At 37.8% G+C, this 21252-nt stretch overlaps 1 protein-coding gene across 1 annotated transcript in view; it reads right to left on the bottom strand.

Annotated features, from left to right (window-relative positions):
- The window catches only part of dtx4b (deltex 4, E3 ubiquitin ligase b), a 29062-nt gene extending 8162 nt beyond the window's left edge, over positions 1-20900 (bottom strand). The window contains exons 1-5 of the mRNA XM_052137831.1: positions 20611-20900; positions 20196-20410; positions 9641-10703; positions 300-361; positions 14-175 (exon numbers count right to left, since the gene is read on the bottom strand). Of these exons, the coding sequence (XP_051993791.1) occupies positions 14-175; positions 300-361; positions 9641-10703; positions 20196-20410; positions 20611-20612 (1504 nt within the window). The 5' untranslated portion in view covers positions 20613-20900. The remainder of the gene's footprint in view (positions 1-13; positions 176-299; positions 362-9640; positions 10704-20195; positions 20411-20610) is intronic.
- Positions 20901-21252: the final 352 nt, after the last annotated feature.

The following is a 21252-nucleotide window of genomic DNA, read 5'->3' as shown; positions in this document are numbered from 1 at the left end:
CAAGGGTTCTCACCTTTGCGGGCTTGTTTTTTGGTGGTCTTGCGGCAACAGTGTCCAACACCAGGAATTGGTTTGATGTCACTCTTGCTAACAGGTGGGGGATGCAGAACTAATTTAGGAGGACGAGTCAAACATACAGGTAGTCCTGCTGCACTCATCAGAATACCAGTAATACCTGTAACACACAATAATGCCTATATTAAAGAAGCAGAATTCTTGAATAGGGTATTTTCAGTGTGTCACTTTTATTTATAACAATAACTGATGACATATTAAGAATACCAATTTTATTTTCCTACCAGCTAAAGCAGGATAAACAGGGCTGAAGCCATTAAGGTTCTTCACTGGTACTGTCGGTACCCTAGAGGGGGAAAACAAATCTACATATGACAGTCTTGCCAATGGACACACTGACAGTCTTGTAAAATGTCTTTCTATATCTTCAAAATAAAATACACATTGCTTTGATTTACCACACATGACGTGAGTCGTGACTGATCCCAACCAATGCTTAGCACTGGCATACTTATTGTTCAGTTATTATCTATGACAAAAGAGTCAAACCAACAGATTTCTCACTGGATCACTACTTATGAAAATGTGAATGCAGGAGGAAATTTTATTTTTAAAATGTTTTAATGGAACCTGGTTATCAAATCCCAACCTTAAACCTATTAAAAGGTCTTGCAGTACTGTTTTTTTTTCCCCCCTCCCCAATTTGGAATGCCCAATTCCCAAAGTGCTCTAGATCTCGTGGTGGCGTAGTGACTCCTTGAGGCTTGTTGAGCACGTTACCGCAGAGACATAGCACGTGTGGAGGCTTCACGCTATACTCTGCAGCATCCACGCACAACTCACCACACAGAGAGCAAGAACCACATTATAGCAACCACGAGGAGGTTACCCCACGTGACTCTACCCTCCCTAGCAACCAGGCCAATTTGGTTGCTTAGGAGACGAGTCGCTCAGCACGCCCTGGATTCGAACTCGTGACACTAGGGGTGGTAGTCAGCATCTTTACTCACTGAGCTACCCAGGCCCCCTGAAGTACTTGTTAAACATCTATTGTGCACATAAGCAAATATTCTTCTTCCAACAATTATATGATAATTCAGATAACCATTTTGCCATGATAAACAAGTTCCTGATCAAATCATGAACTTACAACTGAGGAACAAACCAACAAAATCAGTTTCCATGTCACAGCAAAATGTACTTGCAAGAAAAACTGAAGAAAAAAAGAAAAAAAAAAGAAAAGTAGAAAATCTCTACCCTGTTGCTAGAAGAATGCTGCTAGCATGTTTTCTTGAAACTGTTGCATCTGTATTTAATGTGTATGATTGTAGGAATATCCTCTTATCAAAGATGTTTTTCTGAGTCTGTCTGTATGCAAATGAATAAGACGAGTTAAAAACAAAAGTTTAAGATAATGATAAAGTTTCCAGATGGCAATAGATAAATTATTTTAATCAGTAATAAAACTGTGTGTGAGCAAAAGATTATCTATTTTTACTAAGCAGGCTAATTAACTGGATGACACTTCCCAATGAACAATCAACCATTTAAGACAAAACACAATTTGAGAATTGATGATATTGACGTTCTCACCATATTAGATTTTGATGCTGAATACAGAAGCTGATTAATGATTTGATTACATTTCGGTCTGTTTCACACAAAGTGATCGTAATGCCTCAGAAGACCGGCAAACTTCTGCTTTTACTGTGGATTTTATGTTTTTGTTTTTTGTCCTTTGTGGTCTTGACAGCCCAAATTCACTTAACTTTCATTATATGGCAAAAACACAAAGATTTTGTATTTATTGTGGAGTGACATTAGGTTAAGTAAATGGTCTGCACTTATATAGCGCCTTTTTAACCTTTGTTTTTAAGTATCATTGTTCCTGACAAATAAGAGATAATCCTTCATGGACACTTTTGTATAATGTACATTTCATTGGTACTCAGCTGGATGGCTGTGACCGATCTGTTCTAACAGGGTCACAAGGCAAATGCTAAATACAAATAATAAATTCTAAATGAACATAATCATGCAAGGTTAATACTACAAAATAAATACTGTATTAAATAAGAAACTAGGTAATAAATACTACACTTTTAAAAGGGATTAAAAAAAACATTCCATTACTTTTGGTTGTTTATGTCAAAGGCCATCTGTCCAATCGAATTTTACAATATTTTGGTCCATTTTCATTCGTCACTTGGTAGAAGCAAACCAAGAAGAAAATATTTAACAAAATTATGCAATGCAAAATAATATATAACCCAGAACACATTAAATTTGGATTGCAATGAGGATAAACGTGACTTATGCCGAAAACAACATGAATTATTGGCTGCCGAGACTACGAAACCATCAACATTCAAAAGACATTTAACTATAAAGCCTGTTGAGCTTTACAAAGGATTTTAATGGTAATATTAAAACGACTATATTAATACATTTTGATGTTTGATTTTAAGGACATTTTTGTTTACTTTTGCATGATAAACCATTTTGGTTCAGTGTAAAGTCACCACTTGATGTCCAATGTAAAATCTGAGTCCGAAAGCAAAACCAGTCAAGAACCACTGCTGTATATTGCCACACTATTTCTCTTGAATAAAGTTTTGTAAAAAGGCATGCTTCAATGCATGTTTTTCACACAAAAGTGAAAACTGTAAAAATACAAGAAGTTTGTTTTGAGTGCTTGTTTAAAATGATGACATGATAGGTTCTTAAAGCATAAATACCACAGTGGCAGTTTCTATATCTGTGCCTGTTTTCCCACTGAAATATCTGGAGTGTGGGAGGGTGTCTGATATGGGAGGTTAAGATGGGTGTTTGGGTTGTGCCAGTGGGGAAGCTTTTGACCTTTACTGACCATCGGTCTTGCCACTACAACAACAGACTTGTCTTTTTCTTTTCTCTCAGACACATGCTCAGCAACTGCTACTCTCTTGCTCCAGATGGCTTTAAGACTAAGGCAAAATGTCCTGTTAGAAAGAGCTGCAGTCTAGACTCTCTCAATTTAACACTCTCCTGCATGTGAAAGCACACATGCATGTGACAACACCTTGCTTAGACTACAGCTGCTTTAGAATTAGAACTGCTTTAGAACCTAGATTCGGTACAATTTATGTTGTTCAAAATATTCACAATGTATTAACAATGTCATTATAGCTATACATATTTTGTCACATCAAAATTAGCAGCACAATATCATGCTGAAATTGAAAGCATAAGTAAGAATAGGTTGATAATTTTAAACTGATCAATCAGTAATGTTTTACACTATGCCATCATGTTCCGTTTCTCATAAAACATGTCAAAAGAGATTACACACACACAGACACAGACACATATATATATATATATATATATATATATATATATATATATATATATATATATATATATATATATACACACACACATGGTATATTGGTGGAGCCAGTGAAAATGTTGGCAGGGTCAGTAAATATCTGAACTAACAGCCTGAAATGTCCACCACAAAAATCCTTACATTTGAGATCTGTAGATCCACACAATGCAAGTGAATGGTGAACAAAACATGGAAGCTTCAAAAAGCACATATAGACAGCATAAATGTAATCCATACGACTCCAGTGGTTGAATCCATGTCTTCTGGAGCGATATAATAGGTGTGGGTGAGAAACAGATCAATATTCGAGTAATTCTTTTACTACGAATCTCCACTTTCACAGACTGATTCTTCTGTTTTTTGGTGATTCACATTCTTGGTGCATAATATCGACACCTACTGTATGGCACTAGTCAAAGGTGGAGATTTATAGCAAAAAGGGACTTTAAAATTTCTGTTTCTCACCTAAACCTATCAAATCACTTCATAAGACATGCATTTAACCATTGAAATTGTACGGATTCATTTTATGCTGCCTTTACGTGCTTTTTTGGAGCTTCAAATTTCTGGCTACCATTCACTTGCATTTTATGGACCTACTGAGCTGAGATATTTTTCTAAAAATATTAATTTGTGTTCTGCAGAAGAAAGAAAGTCATACACATCTGGAATTTTCCTTTTTGGGTGAAATATTCCTTTAATTTCTACAACTTCTATTATCGAACTATGCTGACTGCAGCCACTTGCTTAATTGTCCACCTCATTTTATTTCATTGCCTCTTTGTCTCTCAGTCTGTTCACAAGCATCACCCACTTTGCCTGAATGGAGGCTGCTCATCCCACCCCATGCTACATACCCCAAACCCCCCTCTCCGAAATAAATGTCAAACGCTTGGACAGACTGGGACCAAATCATTACAACAGTGACTGTGAAAACCTTTTGTTTGTTACCCCAGCTCCTTCTTAACACAGACATACACACACAAAACCACACAGTCTCTCTTCAGTTAGGCAGCATTGTATTGCTAATGCAGACCAGCCCTTGTCGTGTCAACAAAGGTTGCTGCAGAAACCCAGTGTGACATAAAATCACCACTGAGCTCTGAGGGAAAAGCCTCAGAAACTGCTATAGACATAAAGGCGGTGGAGGGGTAAGGGAGAATGGAAGTGGGGAGTGAGAGAGTAAGACCATTCGGTCCCCAGATGGTCATCAAACAGAGCAGACATGGATGATTTAGCAGTGTGAGAAACAGGAGAAACACACTCCCACACAGAAGAAAATAATCTGAACACACAAATATACGAGTGAGCTTGTAGACATTCTCACACATGGAGCGGGGTGTAAAAGAGACCACATTGTAAATCTGAAATTAAAAAGTTTGCAGTGAAAAATGCAAAACAAAGAAAAGTTATGATGTAAAATGAAGAAATATTTCAGATTCTGCACAATTTCTAGGTCACTAATCAAATTTATTACATTGACCACGTTAATTCATTTGTACTAAAGGTCAGATTTCTTTGCTTCCACTGAACCACACAAGATGCTCTTTGGCCATTTGAACATTCACACATTCAGTGTGGGTGCAAGATGGCGCCAGTGTGGTGGTTGACATGCCGTCATCCCTGTGCCATTACCTGTACTGTGTCTGTTCTTGTTATTAATGTGTGTACTTCGCTGTCCTATGATCGCCAAGCCCATCTTAATATATCACTATAATGGACTTGTGTGTTTGAAATCCTGGTGGAGAGCAATTTTTCTATACCAGCTTTTCTTAACCTTTCCCCATGGGTGACTTCGTCATCATAAGAGATTCCACAGAAAGCGAGGAAAATGAGGTGGTCTCTTGGATAAGAGTAAGAGATATATGCACACGTCTAAGGTGATCGTAGGTTCCGTGTTTGGCGATCTTTGTGGAGATGATGGCTGGCACAAATACAACATCCCTCTTGTGCTTTCGTCAAAAGCATCACAGTATTTTGCTAAGATGGCATTGGTAAACGCAAGATCTCTTCAAAACATTCATCTTAAATTACATCTTCAAATCTTATGAACTGGATTTCCTCTTTGTAATAGACTTGGCTTCACGTTGGTGAGTTGGATCCTCTTTCTGAACACTCTCCAAGTGACTGTGACGTTTTTATAGCTCCAATAGGACTGTGGGGTGAGGTAGGGGGTTGGCTTTAGTTTTTAATAATAGTTTTAATTGCTGATTATTGCCCTCTGTACAGAACATTCTAATAGTTTTGAAGTGCAATTACTACTTAAGGCTCAGCTGTCCAGTCCAGTACTCTTGTGCTCTCATTTATAGGCCTCCTAAATATAATAAGGACTTCATTCAGGAATTTGATGATTTTTATCAAACATTGTGCCTACTACGGACAATCTTACCATTCTTGGTGATTTTAATATTCATGTTTGCTGCCCTTCCAATAATCTGGTTATGGAGTTTGCTCAACTTAGTGACTAATTTATTCTCACACAGCATGTTACTGGCTCAATACATGATCATGATCATAGTCATACTCTTAATCTTGTTTTATCTTTTGATCTTCCCATCTACAGAGTTGAAATGACTAAGATTTGTCTATCTGATCATAAGCCTGTTGTTTTTTGTTACACTAACATATCCTATTCCAAAATCACATTTCTCTGGTCATATTCATGCTCTGTAACCACAGCTACAGCAAGACATTTCTCTGAGGCCTTCTCTGGTTCTTCTGTGTTGTGGACCATGAAGCTAATTCATCCTAGTCTAGGCACAGAGGTGATGGACACTCTTTTTAACAATATCTGTACTAGCATTTTAGACTCTATTGCTACTTTTAAAGCTAGAAAACCTCAATTTAGGACCCAGCCTTGGTTAAACAATAACACATGTGTTCTCAGACAGGAATGTAGGAAAGCAGAGCGTAAATGGGGAAAAAGACAGACTGCAAGTGTCTTATGAAATTATCTATCTGCATACCAGAACTCTGTAAAAGTTGCAAAAAAAACCAAATATCTTTCTGATATAATCTCTAAAAATCCTCATAATCCAAAAATTATGTTTAACATTGTAAATACAGTGCTCACTCCTGCAGCCAACACTTCTCTTGATGCTACACAGGAGACTTGTTTTTAGATTTCTTTATTGGCAAGGTTGATGCTTTACAATCTTGCAGTAACACTAGTAGTCATGACCCCTCTGAAGCAGTCACTTGTTCTGTTCTGTTTGATCGGTTTGAACCAACAGTACTGTGCAAAAGTTTAAGGCACTTGTGAAAAATGTTGCATAGTGAGGATGTCTTCAAAAATAATGTAATAAATAGTTTTCATTTATCAGTTAACATCATACAAATCCAGTAAACATAAAAAAGCTAAATCAATGGTGTGGCCACCTTTGCCTTTAAAACAGCACCAATTCTCCTGGGTACACCTGGACAGTTTTTCTTGGTTGTTGGCAGATAGGATGTACCAAGCTTCTTGAAGAATTTATCACAGTTCTTCTATCTCTTGAGGCTGTCTCATTTGCTTCTGCCTATTGATGTGATCCCAGACTGACTCGATGTTCAGTGGGGGGCTTTGTGGGGCCAATGCCATCTCTTGCAGAGTGACCTGTTCTTCTATTCTAATGTTTTCTATTTGCAAAAGTAATGTTTGGGAGTCTAAAATGTCTTTTTCCAATTGACACACTAAAGCTGAAGATATAAATAACCATCTTGAGACAAATGTTTTTGCGAAACATCTTAAGTGCCTGAAACTTTTGCACAGTGCTGTATATCTCTCACTAAGTTGATAGAAACAGTCCAACAGATAAAGCCTACCACCTCTTCTGTTGATGTTATTCAAGCTTGGCTCCTCAGAGAGGTGCTGGACACTGTTGGTTTTAGTATGTTGGCTATTACGAATAGCTCCTCATATAAAGGCATTGTTCCGTCCTGCTTTAAGCAAGCAGTGATCCAGCCACTTCTTAAGCCAAATTTCGATCCTACTAACCTTAATAATTTCCGTCCTCTTTCTAAACTGACATTTTTATCTGATAACAATATTTACATCAATTTCAATCTGGTTTTAGAGCCCATCACGGAACAGAGTCTGCACTACTCAAGGTGACGAATGGTTTACTGCTAACTTTGGACTCTGCTAGACCTGCAATTTTAATGTTGCTCGATCATAGTGCTGCTTTCGATACAGTTGATCATACTATCCTCTTAGACCGTCTTAGGTGTGAAGTCTGTATTAATGGCACAGCCTTAGATTGGTTTACATCTTGCCTTTCAGATAGAACTCTTTGAGTGTTAGGAATGGCAATTCTTCCTCTCCCTCTGCACATTTCACTTGTGGGTACTTCAAGGTTCCATATTGGGCCCTATTTTATTTTTATATTTATATGCTTCTCCTGGGTTAAAATTTTAGCAAATATAACATTTCATATCATTGTTATGCAGATGATACACAGCTGTATGTCCCACTTAGTCACAATCTAGCAACCCTGTCATTAAATGTTCACCACTTGGGAAAAACTTGGGTGTGATCTTTGACTCTTGAGTACTGTAGTGAAGGGCAGCTTTATCCAACTCAGGTTGATTGCTAAATTAAAACCATTGCTTTCATTTAAGGATTTGGAGATAGATATTCATGCCTTCATCTCATCCAGACTTCACTATTGTAATGCACTGTGGATGGGTCTTGATCATTCATCTCTGTATCGTTTGCAGTTAAACCAAAATGCAGCTGCAAGGTTGCGCGGACTGGAACAAGGAAGAAGAAAAGTATTTCACCTCTTCTAGCATCTCTTCACTGGTTACCAGTCCAATACAGGATTAATTTTAATATTTTATTTGTTTTTAAAGCTAAAAATGGTTTAGCCCCATCTCATCTCTCCGAACTCCTTAATCCTCAACAGTCCTCCAGGACTGTTAGGTCGTCTGATAATCTTCTCCTGCATACACCACGATCATGCTTGAAGTTTAAAAGGGATCGTGCCTTCTCCATAGTCAACCCTAGACTATGGAATAACATACTTCTGGACATTAGATTCGCACCTACACTTCACATTTTTAAATCTTGTCTGAAGACTTATCTATATTCTTTGGCTTTTGTATGAATGCATATTGTGTTGATTTAATTTGCCTATGTACAGCACTTTGGTATACACTTGTTTTTAAATGTGCTCTATAAATAAATTGACCTTGATATTATGCTGGGATTATATGTATCATTAGGTTTGGCACAAACTTCTTTGAGAAGTTCATACCAGCTTGAGTGCATGTGGTCATTAAAGCATTCATGAATTTTAGCTTCTCACTCAAATGTCATAATTATAAAGCTTGATCTCATTATTATATGTAGCTATTCGGATGTCAAATTTAAACACATTGTGTAAGTTTGGATGGACACTGAAACATACAAGAAGGACACATAGGCAGCATCAAAAACATACCTTTTTTGTCTTTACAGCTTTAGAAATGTTAAATATTACAATTCCTGCAATCCTTCAAAATTAAACCATTTTAACTTCAAATTAAGTAATGTATCAACTGCATTAATTGTGATTACACTGAATGCTTAATTTCATTAATTCAAAATACAATAAAATGTTTAATTCCGTGAATTCAATAAGGATTCATCCACATTTGTATGTTAACTCTAAAGTTGTTTATACATAGCATTATTTATGTTTAAGATGCCATCAATACTGTACATTTCAATGTCTATGCAAACATAAGCAAATGTTTGTGTGCTAGAACCACACTTTATGTAAGAATACATACAAAGACTCAACCCACTGTATATAAGAGATCTTGACAACCAAAAGCAAGATAGACCTTTTTCACAGACTGTGATGACACGTTTCCACCCTATTTAGCAGTGTAAATCTAGCAAACTTTTTTATTATTTAGTGTCAATTTATAACATTATACTTTGTGTAATTTTACCCTGGAATTAATTTTTAAAAACAAATGAACACAGATTCAATGAGGTTTCTAATTCAGCTGCTTAGAGAGTGAAAATAAATTTGCCATCTTCTCTCTTCTGACAGTTGTAATCCATCGCTTTCTATATCTTCATTTGGAAATTTGTGGAAACGTAAATGATGTTGGAGTAAATGGGTAAGCAAAAATGAGATTAGGTGTCGTCTCCCATTCACTGCTACCAAATTTTACCCAGCAATTCTTTACTTCCGCGTTCCAAAACTCGATATTCAGCTCTTCCCAACTATTGTGGGTAGAAGAAGGTGAAATATTGAGAGAAAAAGATAAAACTCATCTTACCCAGAGGCAACAAGTGCCCGTGACTGTGCAATGGCAATCCTCTGCAAAGCAGGCCGGCTAAGGCCTGCCAGACTAGCACGAGGTGGTAGAGGGGCAGCGCAGGCAGAAGAGCGTTGGGAGGGCACTGTTGTTGAAGACGACGTTAAAACTGTGGACGATGTGGTACTTGACGTGTCAATGAGCATGGCAGTTGGCACCAATGTTGCTGAAGATGTTGAGCTAGGGGTGGAAGAAGGCTGTTGATTGGTTGATGGCAGAGTTGGATTTGGGGGAACAGGTGGAGGTGGCGGACGGCTTGAAGAGACTGAGAGCGCGGCAGTTTCTGAAGTAAGAAGTGACAATGATTGAGCAAAAGCTGCCGAATTCTTGTCCTCTTCTGAGGGCAAGCCTTTTGAAGCCAGGCCATGTGGAAGTGTGTGAGAATATGAGTTTAAAATAGACGAAGACGGGGTTAAAAGTGTCCCAAAGCTGGATTTATGACTGTTTGGCTTCGTTGTATGAGATTTGCGTCCTAGTGTCTGTGATGCAGTGGCATTTGCCTTTACACTTAACACAAGCATGCATTGCTGGCAGGCACATGGCTGTCCAACAGGAGCAAGAGATGACACTGAAAGTGTCCCACTTGGGTAAACCGTACTTCCTTTTCTATTCAGGGTGGAACTAGAAACTCCTACCCCAAGAAGTGCCCCAGTTGACTCCGCACCTGATGCAACTCCTCTAGACATGCCTCCAGCCCCAAAGCCATTACCCCAAGCCTGTGAGGTTTTAGGCAGTGGCCCAGAGACCAGTGGATAAACCATGTCTGAGCGTCTCTGGATGCGCCACTGTTGCTGCGTTTGCCTGTTAATCTGGGTCATGGTCTGGAAGTCAACAAGGTAGCAAAAGCCCAGGGGTGTCAGGTCCAACCAGGTCTGCTGTCGGTCTCTTGCTGCTTGCAAAGCAATGCTCACCTCCATGTCATAGGGATTCCAGGAACCAGTGTCATTTTCCCACTCCCATATCCAACCCTGTCCTGGTGCTGAGCTGGGGTCATAGAAACTCCTCCGCACTGGTCTTAATGCACCTGAGGAGGTAAACACAAGGGATATTTTAGAGGGGAGACAGAGAAATAATATCAACCAAGGGTATTAGGCCTAAAACAGCTCCAACTGTGCATTAATAGACCTAAACAATTGTTGATTTTCCAGGCCCAAATCCTTGCAATTGGCTGAATAATGTGTTGCATTGTCATCGCAAACAAAGTAAACACGTTACGTACTGCATTAGCATTGTTACCGAATACCTCATCACAGAAAAAATAGATTTTTTTAGAGCAAATTCTATTTGACCAACAATTCCAAACAATGCCTTAATTCCACGCCTGACCCTGAATTGTTCTAATCAGCCAGGAGGGGGATAAAGATGAGCCGGAGGCGCCAGTTCGAGAGAGACAGACACACGTGGCCGCTGTGTGTGTGTGTGTCTTTGTGTTCAAGTTGATTTATGTCATTAAAAGTTTCATTGACTGCTCAGCCGGCTGCTGCCACCTCCTTGCCCATCCTTACCCGTTACACTAAGTTTAAGAAAAACACTACATCAAAGAAACTGGTATTGTAGGGGAGAACAGCAGGATTAATAATTGCACAACCCTAAGCGTTCAGTCCTTATTGTCCGTGAGCCCCACTTAAACCAACTGAATGCCTATTGTTGCACCTGTTCATCAGAATAGAAATGAGCACTCTTGCCATGCACCTGAATCAGCTGGGTTCAGATCAGGATCTGGAGGGGTTGGTGTAGGCATTCTTCATTCTACAAAAGCTTAAGTGATTAGGTGTAAATGGGGTCTATTTCTTTTTATTCAGTCTTCAGACACTTCAAAACAAAAGTTCAATATTTTTAATCTAATGAATGTTGATGTACAATGACGTTGTTGTAAAATTCTGATAAATGCACACCCGTGACCCCAAATTCTGATTATTTTAGTGCTATAAATTTCTACGTTGCTTGGAAACTATAAACAACCTACAGTCAGGGGAAGAATTGCTTTATATTGTTAATATTAACAAATGTGTTTATTGAACATCAATGTCTTTAATCACTGCCACCGTTTTGTAAATGCAATAAGCCACGAGGCTGTGCATTACAGTGATTTTACCACATTTAAGGGGGTTGCCTTTTGCATGCTTCACTTTGGGCCAAGTTCTTCCCAACCACTGACCAGTGGTGAAATCAAGCACAGCCTCTCGTGGCTTATTGCTTTAATTAAATATTGCATGCTGTACATAAAACTCACATTTTCCAGACATGTTATGAAACTTAATATGTGAAAGTATTAAGGGTGTTCCAAAAATTAGGTGGAGTAAGGCAGGACCTCAGTGTTCTTTGATCACCCTTCACTTTACCAGTTCTGTGGCTGAATCACGATTATCTCCTCCCAGCACTATTGTCCATTAATTAAATGAGGCCAAGTCCAACCAAGCCTGAATTTGTTCAGTAAAAGATGAATAAATAACTAAACTCCATGCTTTTTTCCACTTTTCTTGTTCTTACATTCCATGAGTCATTAGTCTCAGCCTTTGTGGAGAGTGAAGGATGGAAGGGTTATTGAATGATAGATAGGAGATTAGTTAAGGCTCCAATACACTCACAGTTACATTCTTCTTTCTTTAATCATTCCAAAACCCCACACTCCAAATATAATTTTGAGACCAAAATGGAGGTAAATAGCAGCATTGTTTGTTCCTGTGGCTGTCAAATTCAACAGAGGCACAATAACACCCACAACTGGCAAACATTATTAATCATAGCCTCAATGATCCGCTTCAAATACAACACTATGAGAATGAGCAAAATGATTGACAGGTGAAAAGCGTCAATGTCCGCGGACATATTTTATTTATTTTTTTTGCCATTTACAAAGTCTACAGCTATCACAGAGACAGGTGAGATATCTCAGGATACTTTTTCATTAATATAAGGGAGTAGGAACATACTTTTACATGAAAACAATTGCTAACAGCACCTTTAACTAATTAAAATACTATATATAGAATATGTAATAGAATATTTAATTTCAAATGAACAAGTAAGTAAAATGTATGTAGTACATAATGTGTAATTTGTCATGTTTACATTCTGCATTCATTGTGCTAATGCTAATGCTAACATGCGATAAGTGGCCATAATAGGTGCATATCTGTTTATAACCGGTTATTTTATTTTATTGTCTTTTGTAGACTTAATTCAACATAATAATAATAATAAAAACACGACATGGTCTTGGAATTTTATTTTTGCAAACATTTGTAATGAGAGCTCAAGCAACTCTGCACTGGTCTATGTGCTTTTGCATCCATACTTTTTTACTTTTTAAACCCAAAAATGAAAAACTAAAAATGCGGTTTCTTTATTAGTTTTAACACTGATGAAAAGAATAAGCAGATACAAACTCATTTTCTGTTGAAAATGGCTTAATTTTGGGTTTTCTTTCATTGTTTAAAAAATGAATTTATGGCTTAAAAATTTGATATGCACATGTAAGCGACACTGAAATGCCCCTTTTTTCTGATTGGTCAACCCGCCGTCACCTGTACTGACTTAATCCTGCCAGAATTAGAGTTGGGAGTGCAAATTTGTCTCAATTTTCATTAAATATTGTCCCGACAGGAACCACCAATAACTGTAACCTATGCGTGCCATATGTATTAGAATCTTGCTGCTTGGCACATCATGGTGTTGTTGCTTCTTAATGGAGGATGCGTTAGTTGGTCTATTATATATTATTTTTAGTTTTAATAACATTGTATGATTTAGTAGTACCTAAGTATTCGTGTCCCATTGATAAATGTAATGGGGAAAAAAAAGTTGCTTTGGATAAAAGCAAATGCTAAATTAATGTTTAGGCATCATGAACATGGATTGGAGTGGACATAAAATTCTAATAGCTAAGATCTGGACACAAGGCATCCCGACTGGTCCGTCGGGAAGCGGCGTGTAAAATCAGGACTGTTCCTGTTATTGGGACGTGTATTCACCCTATCTCCATAAGTGCAATGTTAATTTCTGCAAGACTGTACACTGCTGATAGAGTGTGCTGCTGACGTAATTGCCTCAGCCTGGATGAACATTTAGGAAATATATAATAATAAATGTCAAAAATAAATTAGCTTGTGTTAACACATTAACTCGTGGGGCTTTTATACAAAGTGACAACTTTTTTTAATTACATTTATCAATGGGACGTGGCACTACAGTCACTACAAAATCATACAATGTTATTAAAAATAAAAATAATATATAATTAGACAAACACCCAGTCAGCATATGGCCAAGTGATATGGCTTGCGATCTCTCAGGCATTGTCCATCAGAGGAACCTTGCAACAATACCATGATGTGCCAAGCAGCAAGATTCTAATACATATGCCATGCATAGTTTAGAGATAGTGGTGGTTCGGGACAATATTTAATGAAAATTGAGACAAATTTGCAGAGTGATACCTAACTCTAATTCTAGCTGAAGGCAGTAGGATACAGAAGACGGGGCAAGTTGACCAACCAGATGAAAGTGCAGTTTCAGAGCTCATATGTGCGTATCAAATATTCAAGGCATGAATTAACTTTTTAAACACTGAAATATTTTTTCATTTTTGGGTTAAAAAAGAAAAAGGATTTGACACAAAATTACACAAACCTGCACTCCAGTGCATTCATGCTGACAGAGTGAAGAAATCAACCATGTAACAGATGTTTGCATCAGCGGTGGAGTCACCCACCAATGACATGGACTAATGGCAGTAAAAAGGGGTTTAATAGCGGTACAGAAAAAAAAAAACTTTGCACTGTACATAACATACTGTATTTTTGTACTCGTATAACAGATTTGTTTTAGATTTGCACTACGTATGTGTGTGTATGTATGAAGGTATGTGTCTGAGTGTATGTATGTATGTATATGTATAATTATATTATATACATATTTTTTATTATTATTATATATGTCTTGCTACTGTTTTGTATTGTTTTTTCCATTGTTGTCACCAAGATAAATTACTTGTATGTGTAAGCATACTTGGCAATAAAGCTGATTAATTATATATATATATATATATATATATATATATATATATATATATATATATATGTTTATCCAGATAAAACTAGGTATTTATGTGCCTCCTCTCCACATTGCAGCCACAGCAACAGATGGCCATGTCCATTTTCACATGCCAATCACACTGCCTGCATTTCAGTTTGCAAGCTTGTACTAGTATGTATGTGGGGGTAAAAGGCTGTGCCTCATTAGATCATAAACTGTGACATTGGGTTAAGGATCCCAGGACCTTTTCAGCAACACAAAGCCCTACAGCAGGTGTACAGCCACTGTCCATCTGTTCCATTGTTGCTGGCTCTTTGCCTCCATCGAGCAAACCCCCCACACACATTTTTTTTCTTCTTTCTCTCTCTCTCTCAATCTAACAACATTTTCACTGTCTTTTTCCTCACTCGGTCATATTTCTAAATAAAACAAAAAGCTGTGATTGCACAATATATTTAATAAAAAAGTCTAAGGTGTCTCATTTTACTACCTGGTATTTTAAAGGATATGCAATTACACTACCATTCAAGTTTGGAATCACCAAGACATTTTTGTTTATGGAAGAAATGAATGCTTCTGTTCACCAAAAACATTAGCAATGTTAAAAATTATTATTGCCGTTTAAAAAAGCATTAAATCCTTGAGAAATCATTCTAACATGCTAATTTGGTCCACAAGAAATGTTTCTTTTTGTTAGAACAGTTGAACACTGTTGTGTTATACTGTATAATGACTTTTGAACAGTGTCTTTTCCGGTTGCTGAAGTATTGAGTACAGTTTCTGCAAGTCAATTTGCACTTCCAAGTCAAATTTTGGTTTGAAAAATGGCCGTAAAGAAAAACAATTCTCTAAAAGTCATCAGTCTATTGGGCTTTTAAGAGAGGAAAGCTTTCCTATGAACTACAGACTAACTGGATTTGACCAGGACAGAGAGAGAAGTGGACAGACCAGGGTCACAACAACAAGAAGACAAGTGCATCAGAGTCTCTAGTTTGAGAACAGACAACTCATAGGTCCTAAACTGGTAGCGTCAATGACTAGAACTTTACAAACAGTAGCTTCATCAGCAAATGTGAAGAGTTATGTGTACTTGTGCTAATGAGTCATAATTAGGCCTACTGGTTGTTCAATAGACATGTGGTTTAAAATACAAATTTATGGGGCTTTTTCACTGCACAATACAACTCGACTCAACTCGAATCTGCTCGCTTTTTGGGGGTTTTCCACTGTGGATAGTACCTGGTATCTGATACTTTTTATAGTACCTCCTCCGTCGAGGTTCCAAGCGAGCCGAGCCGATACTAAATATGACGTCAAAATCCTGCAGATCACTGCTTGATCAGAGAGAATTGTCTCTACCAGAGTCACTGGACTTCTGACACGGGACATCAACCCGCTAGTTTTAAAGTTAGCAACAGCGATAACAGTATAATTTGTTCACGTGCCTTTGCAAAACCACGCCGTGGTCAATAAACGAGGTGCAGACTGTCCACTCGTTAGCGAAGAAAGAAATTACACAAAACTAAAAGGTCTTTCAGGACGTGTATCAGCTGTTGGCCGCACACGGCTAACACTGGTCCTACCAACAGTGTAGGGAAAAGTCCATCCATCCATCTTCAACCGCTTATCCGAAGTCGGGTCGCGGGGGTAGGGAAAAGTAAAAAAAATAAAAATAAAAAAAGTGACTACAGAACCATCAAGGAAAAGTCCAGGTACTGGAAAGCTTGCTTCTAAAACAACCAGGCCAATTTAACTGTTAAACTTGTGTAAAATCACCATAAAAAAATTGCTTTATGCAGTACATTGAGTGTAGTAGCTAACAGCTAGCGGTTGTGTTATTGTTTTGGTCAGTAATGTTTGTGTTGCGTTAAAGAAGATGTCACGGAAGTGGAGGCGGCATAACTATGACGATCAGCCTATAATCCCACCCATGTTGAGGCGGCACTATAGAGCAGTGGAAAAGGAAGCTCAGAAAAGTAAAGCGAGTAGAGTTGAGGCGAGTCGAACCGTAACATGCAGTGGAAAATTGCCATTAGTTTCTTTTTAAGAAATTAATAATCTGAAGAAGAATTCTAAATTAAAATAAATAATAAAAATACAACTCTTTAAAAAAGCAGTTCATATTTAAAAATGCTTACAGTATTGTTTATTTGTCCACTAGTAAAAATCTAATAAAATTGTCTGGTAAGAAATCTGACTGGCATGTAAATATTTTCATCTACCTGCCACCTTGGCTGTTAGGCTAAAAAGTACATTTAAGACCCTGTGTTTGCATGGGTGTTATTGGGATGGAGCAAAATACTTGCAGAAACAATTCACTAAATAGTCAGCCTGAAAGCAGTTAAAGAGCCCATATTATGCTCATTCACAGGTTCATAATTTTATTTTGGTGGTCTACTAGAAAAGGTTTTCATGCTTTAATATTTCCAAAATTATCTTTCTCATACTGTACATTGCTGCAGCACCTCTTTTCACCCTCTGTCTGTAATGCTCATTTTAACTACTGTCTCTATAATGTCCCCCTTTCCAAAAAGCCCAGTCTGCTGTGACTGGTCAACCGCTTAGAGCGTGTGTCGGAAATGTAACTTCCCATACTGTAACAGAGTTTCAGCTTAAAGTAGTCCTTAGGCGGGCATTATGCAAATTAGTTGCATAGCTATGTCATGAAAGTAATGGCTGGACTGCAAACCAGGCATTTCAGGCAATTCAGGAGCAGTGTTTTCTGTGGGAGAGAGTAACTCCCTTTGGCATGGACTTCGTTCTTTGTAACTTTGCAGACCTTTTACATACACAAACAGCTACATTACACAATAAAGGAAAGATAAAATCCCAAAAAGCATAATAGGGCCACTTTAAACAAATCTCAACATTCCCTCTACTCTTGAGCCTAACCATGTGAGAGTCATTGGATAATGAGAAACACAATCCATTCCTGTGTATGTGTGTTATACTAATCTCCTGCCTCAATGGAAAACAGTAACTGACAACACCCCCAGGGGCCCAGAGTTGACGAAACGACACAGCTTGTTGCACAATCACAACCACTCCCCTGTTCTTTCCTCCTCTATCAATCTTTATAGTTTCAGTCTATCATTTGGAAGTATGTTTGTTTCTGCTTTATGGAACTTCACTATCCAAGTGTGTCTAAATAACTTTGCAGGATCCAAGGGCAAGTCTTCACAGATCAGTTAGGGTTGCTAATGTCCCTTACCTCATTGTCAGTAACAGAAATTTGAGATAGATGTTTTGCAATGAACATGACTTGAGAAAAGTTGGTATAACCTTAATAAAATGGGTTTCAGAACAATCTGTGCATGTATAAAGATAATTTTTGAGAGGTGTCTGGTTGTATATCTGCATACTGTAAATCTGTGTACAATTTAAGATCTGTTAACAGCATGTGTGACTGACATAATTCCTGTCCATGAAGTTTGATCCATGTAAACAGTAGGTCTGGGTATCGTCATCTACCTCACAAAACAATACTTATTGTGATTTGATCTCAGTTATTATGTCCATTTTTACATACAGTATGAAATAAATGGTCTTACAGCTAATGCTGTTATTAATTATTATGGGGACCTTCTAAATTGGTAAGTTATGTAAATATTAATTTTACAAATCACATTTTATAAACAGTTTTTGATCTTTTTGCTCACATTTTAGCTTCTTAAAAATATAGCCAATAAAATGTGTTCCATCGATAAAGATGATGTCTTGAAATTGCATTTATTACACTGTGCATATATATATATATATATATATATATATATATATATATATATATATTAGTTACATTTTGTTAACGTACATCATATGTTCTATTTACATGTATTTACATTGATCTGCAGAACAAGTCATAAAATGGTACTGTCTCTTTAAGACCAGAGGCAGGGACTTTGACAGAATTGTTTGTTTTGGTCAAATGGATTATTTACAGCATCTGTGCTATAAGTGATTTTAATTCAATGTTTACTTCATTGTTTTTTATCAATAATTGACTGTAGAACATAGAAAGGGTATTAAGAGACATTAAAGACAAATGGATTGTGTGGATCTCGTCTTTGAACACATTAAACAGAAAGAGTCAAACCAAACGTTTACACTTAAAACGCAGTGATAGGATCTCAGTGCAAAATTTCTTCGCCACTACACTACATAACCTCTGACTGCACCGAGGAACACCGCTTTCAGAGTTTGCCCTTATTTAGAAGACCTGCTTCATTATTTAAATGTGATAAATATACTCAAATAGTTGAATATACATATTGATACATGGATGATGGATCTAAAATATTCATACCCTTTCATGAGAAAAAGCAAGGCAATATATAGATATTTGATCGTATCAACACAGCCCTAGTAAACTTTAGTTATGTGAGTGTCATACTGTCAATGTCATGCTAACAAAGATTTAAATTAATATTTTTATTATTAATATTATTATTATTATTATTATTCACAAAATGGACATATGGTAACTCTGCTGTATAACCCACAATACACAAAAGACTGTTGTGACGGGGCGGAGGGCGAGATATACACACCCGGTCCCTTATCAGGCAAATTAAGCCTCCGAGAGGGATGAGGGCCGACTACGGATGGTGGTGTGACGTAGAGAGAGATCGTTTACGGGCATCGGACTGTCGTGTGTTTATGTTTGTGTCTTTTGTTGAAGTTTTTCATTAAAATATTATTTATATTGTCAAGCCGGTTCTCGCCTCCTTTCGCATATAATGCCTTTACAACTGTTTATACCTTACTACAAATACTAAAACTAAATAAATACTAAATGTGCTGAGAAACTAAAACTAAGTGGCGCTTTATAACTTGTGTTCACTAGAGCATAATGAAATCAGGGCTCTGGGGGACTGAGTCTGGGGGACTCAGTTCCAGTTCAAACTCGTACAAATTTGGGGGGAATGACAAGGATTTCTATCTTTTATCCACTAAATAGGCTACTAAAACTATTCAAGTTCCACAAAAAAACTCTGTCATGAATCAAGCTCTGTGTACGATTGTCAGAGACATTGTAGCATTAATTTTGGCAGAATTACATATAGGTTATTAACCGCAGGCAGAGATCCTGTTTGTTTGTTTGTTTTGTGCCCCACATAATTTATGAATGTTGTTCATCTGAAGAGCCCATGCCAAATAAACACCACTGAATAACATGTCTTTTTCTCTACACTCTATAGTGACACACCATACATTTGCTTGTCCATACAAAACAACAGCCGCATTGGTGAACAATTGAAGTACCATCATATTCCATTTAAACGCGTGCTACAAGTCTAACTCAAATTAATGGATAATATATCAATAATGGAAATAACTTTCCAAAGATATTGATAAAACACTTGATTTTACAAAACGTCCAATGGATTTATGAAGAGCCTTTGCCACCTAATATTTAAACTCTGTGCTCTACCATCCTTAAAACGCACTCACTGCATGTTGCACTGAAAATACACCATACCTGTGTCTTGTCTGAACTGATGCATGGAGTGTAGATCGACGATGTAGGGGGACAGGCGGCTGTCAGCTTGGCCTAGAACGACGCTGCCGCCGCGGGGATCTCTTCGTATCACCTCCTCTATGTGGTGAGACACGACCGGGCTGTACGGCCGCCAGCGCCCGTGCTCGTTGAGCCATTCCCAAACGACCACGGCGGAGGCCAGTAACGTCGCATCCCTAAGTAAACACGTAACAAGAAATCAGTGATCCATCGGACCTATTTGAAGGCAGACGGACTGTTTTGCAAATGAGAGCGCTGTTCCATTGCAATGACTGGAATGCAAAACACCGGTAGTCAAAAATATGCGCTGAGTGTAAAACCCTTGTACATATGTATTATGCATATAATAGTATAGAAATCTCAGTTGTGTACTCACATTTATTTAGGGAAAGCTAACGCGAAAGATCGCGTCATTAGGGAAGAAGTCTTCGTATCGTTTCCATGGCTGTGCGCAAGAAATCGCAACAACTCCCAACAGCAAAAACAGTCAATGGACGAATATTTATATTTATTCTTCCTTGTTATCCACATCGGCGTTTGCGTTGATTAGGTCTGTGCTTCTTCCCCCTCTGCGTAATAATGTGTTGCAACACAAGGTCTGATTTATCGAAATATCACGTAGGCTTCAAGTAAGTGTGCCGTGATCGTGGAATCGCGCGTAGTCTGTTGTGCGGCGCCGTGAGTAAAGAAAGTGACACCCAACACCGCCCAACACCGCCCAACATCACAGACGAGGAACGCATCACAGAGGACAAAAACCTGTTTGGTTGGTCATGTCTTTTCATGTAGTTTGGAGGCGAGCAACCAATATAAAGATGATGGCAAACAATGAATAAAGGTTATCCAAAAACTACATAAAGTACAAACTGGTCCTATTTTAGTCTGTCTTGCCTAAATGAGCAAGTATAAACTCTACTGACAGCACTGAAACCTCAATCTATTAGTTTTTATAATGTTTAATAGGATAAGGTGTTGTGAGGGCCTCTTATAATGCTAGCAAATATGTTTTTTTCTTTGT

This window comes from Xyrauchen texanus, chromosome 11, assembly GCF_025860055.1.
Source record: "Xyrauchen texanus isolate HMW12.3.18 chromosome 11, RBS_HiC_50CHRs, whole genome shotgun sequence".
Taxonomy (NCBI): domain Eukaryota; kingdom Metazoa; phylum Chordata; class Actinopteri; order Cypriniformes; family Catostomidae; genus Xyrauchen; species Xyrauchen texanus.
This window is presented reverse-complemented; position numbering and strand designations above follow the sequence as displayed.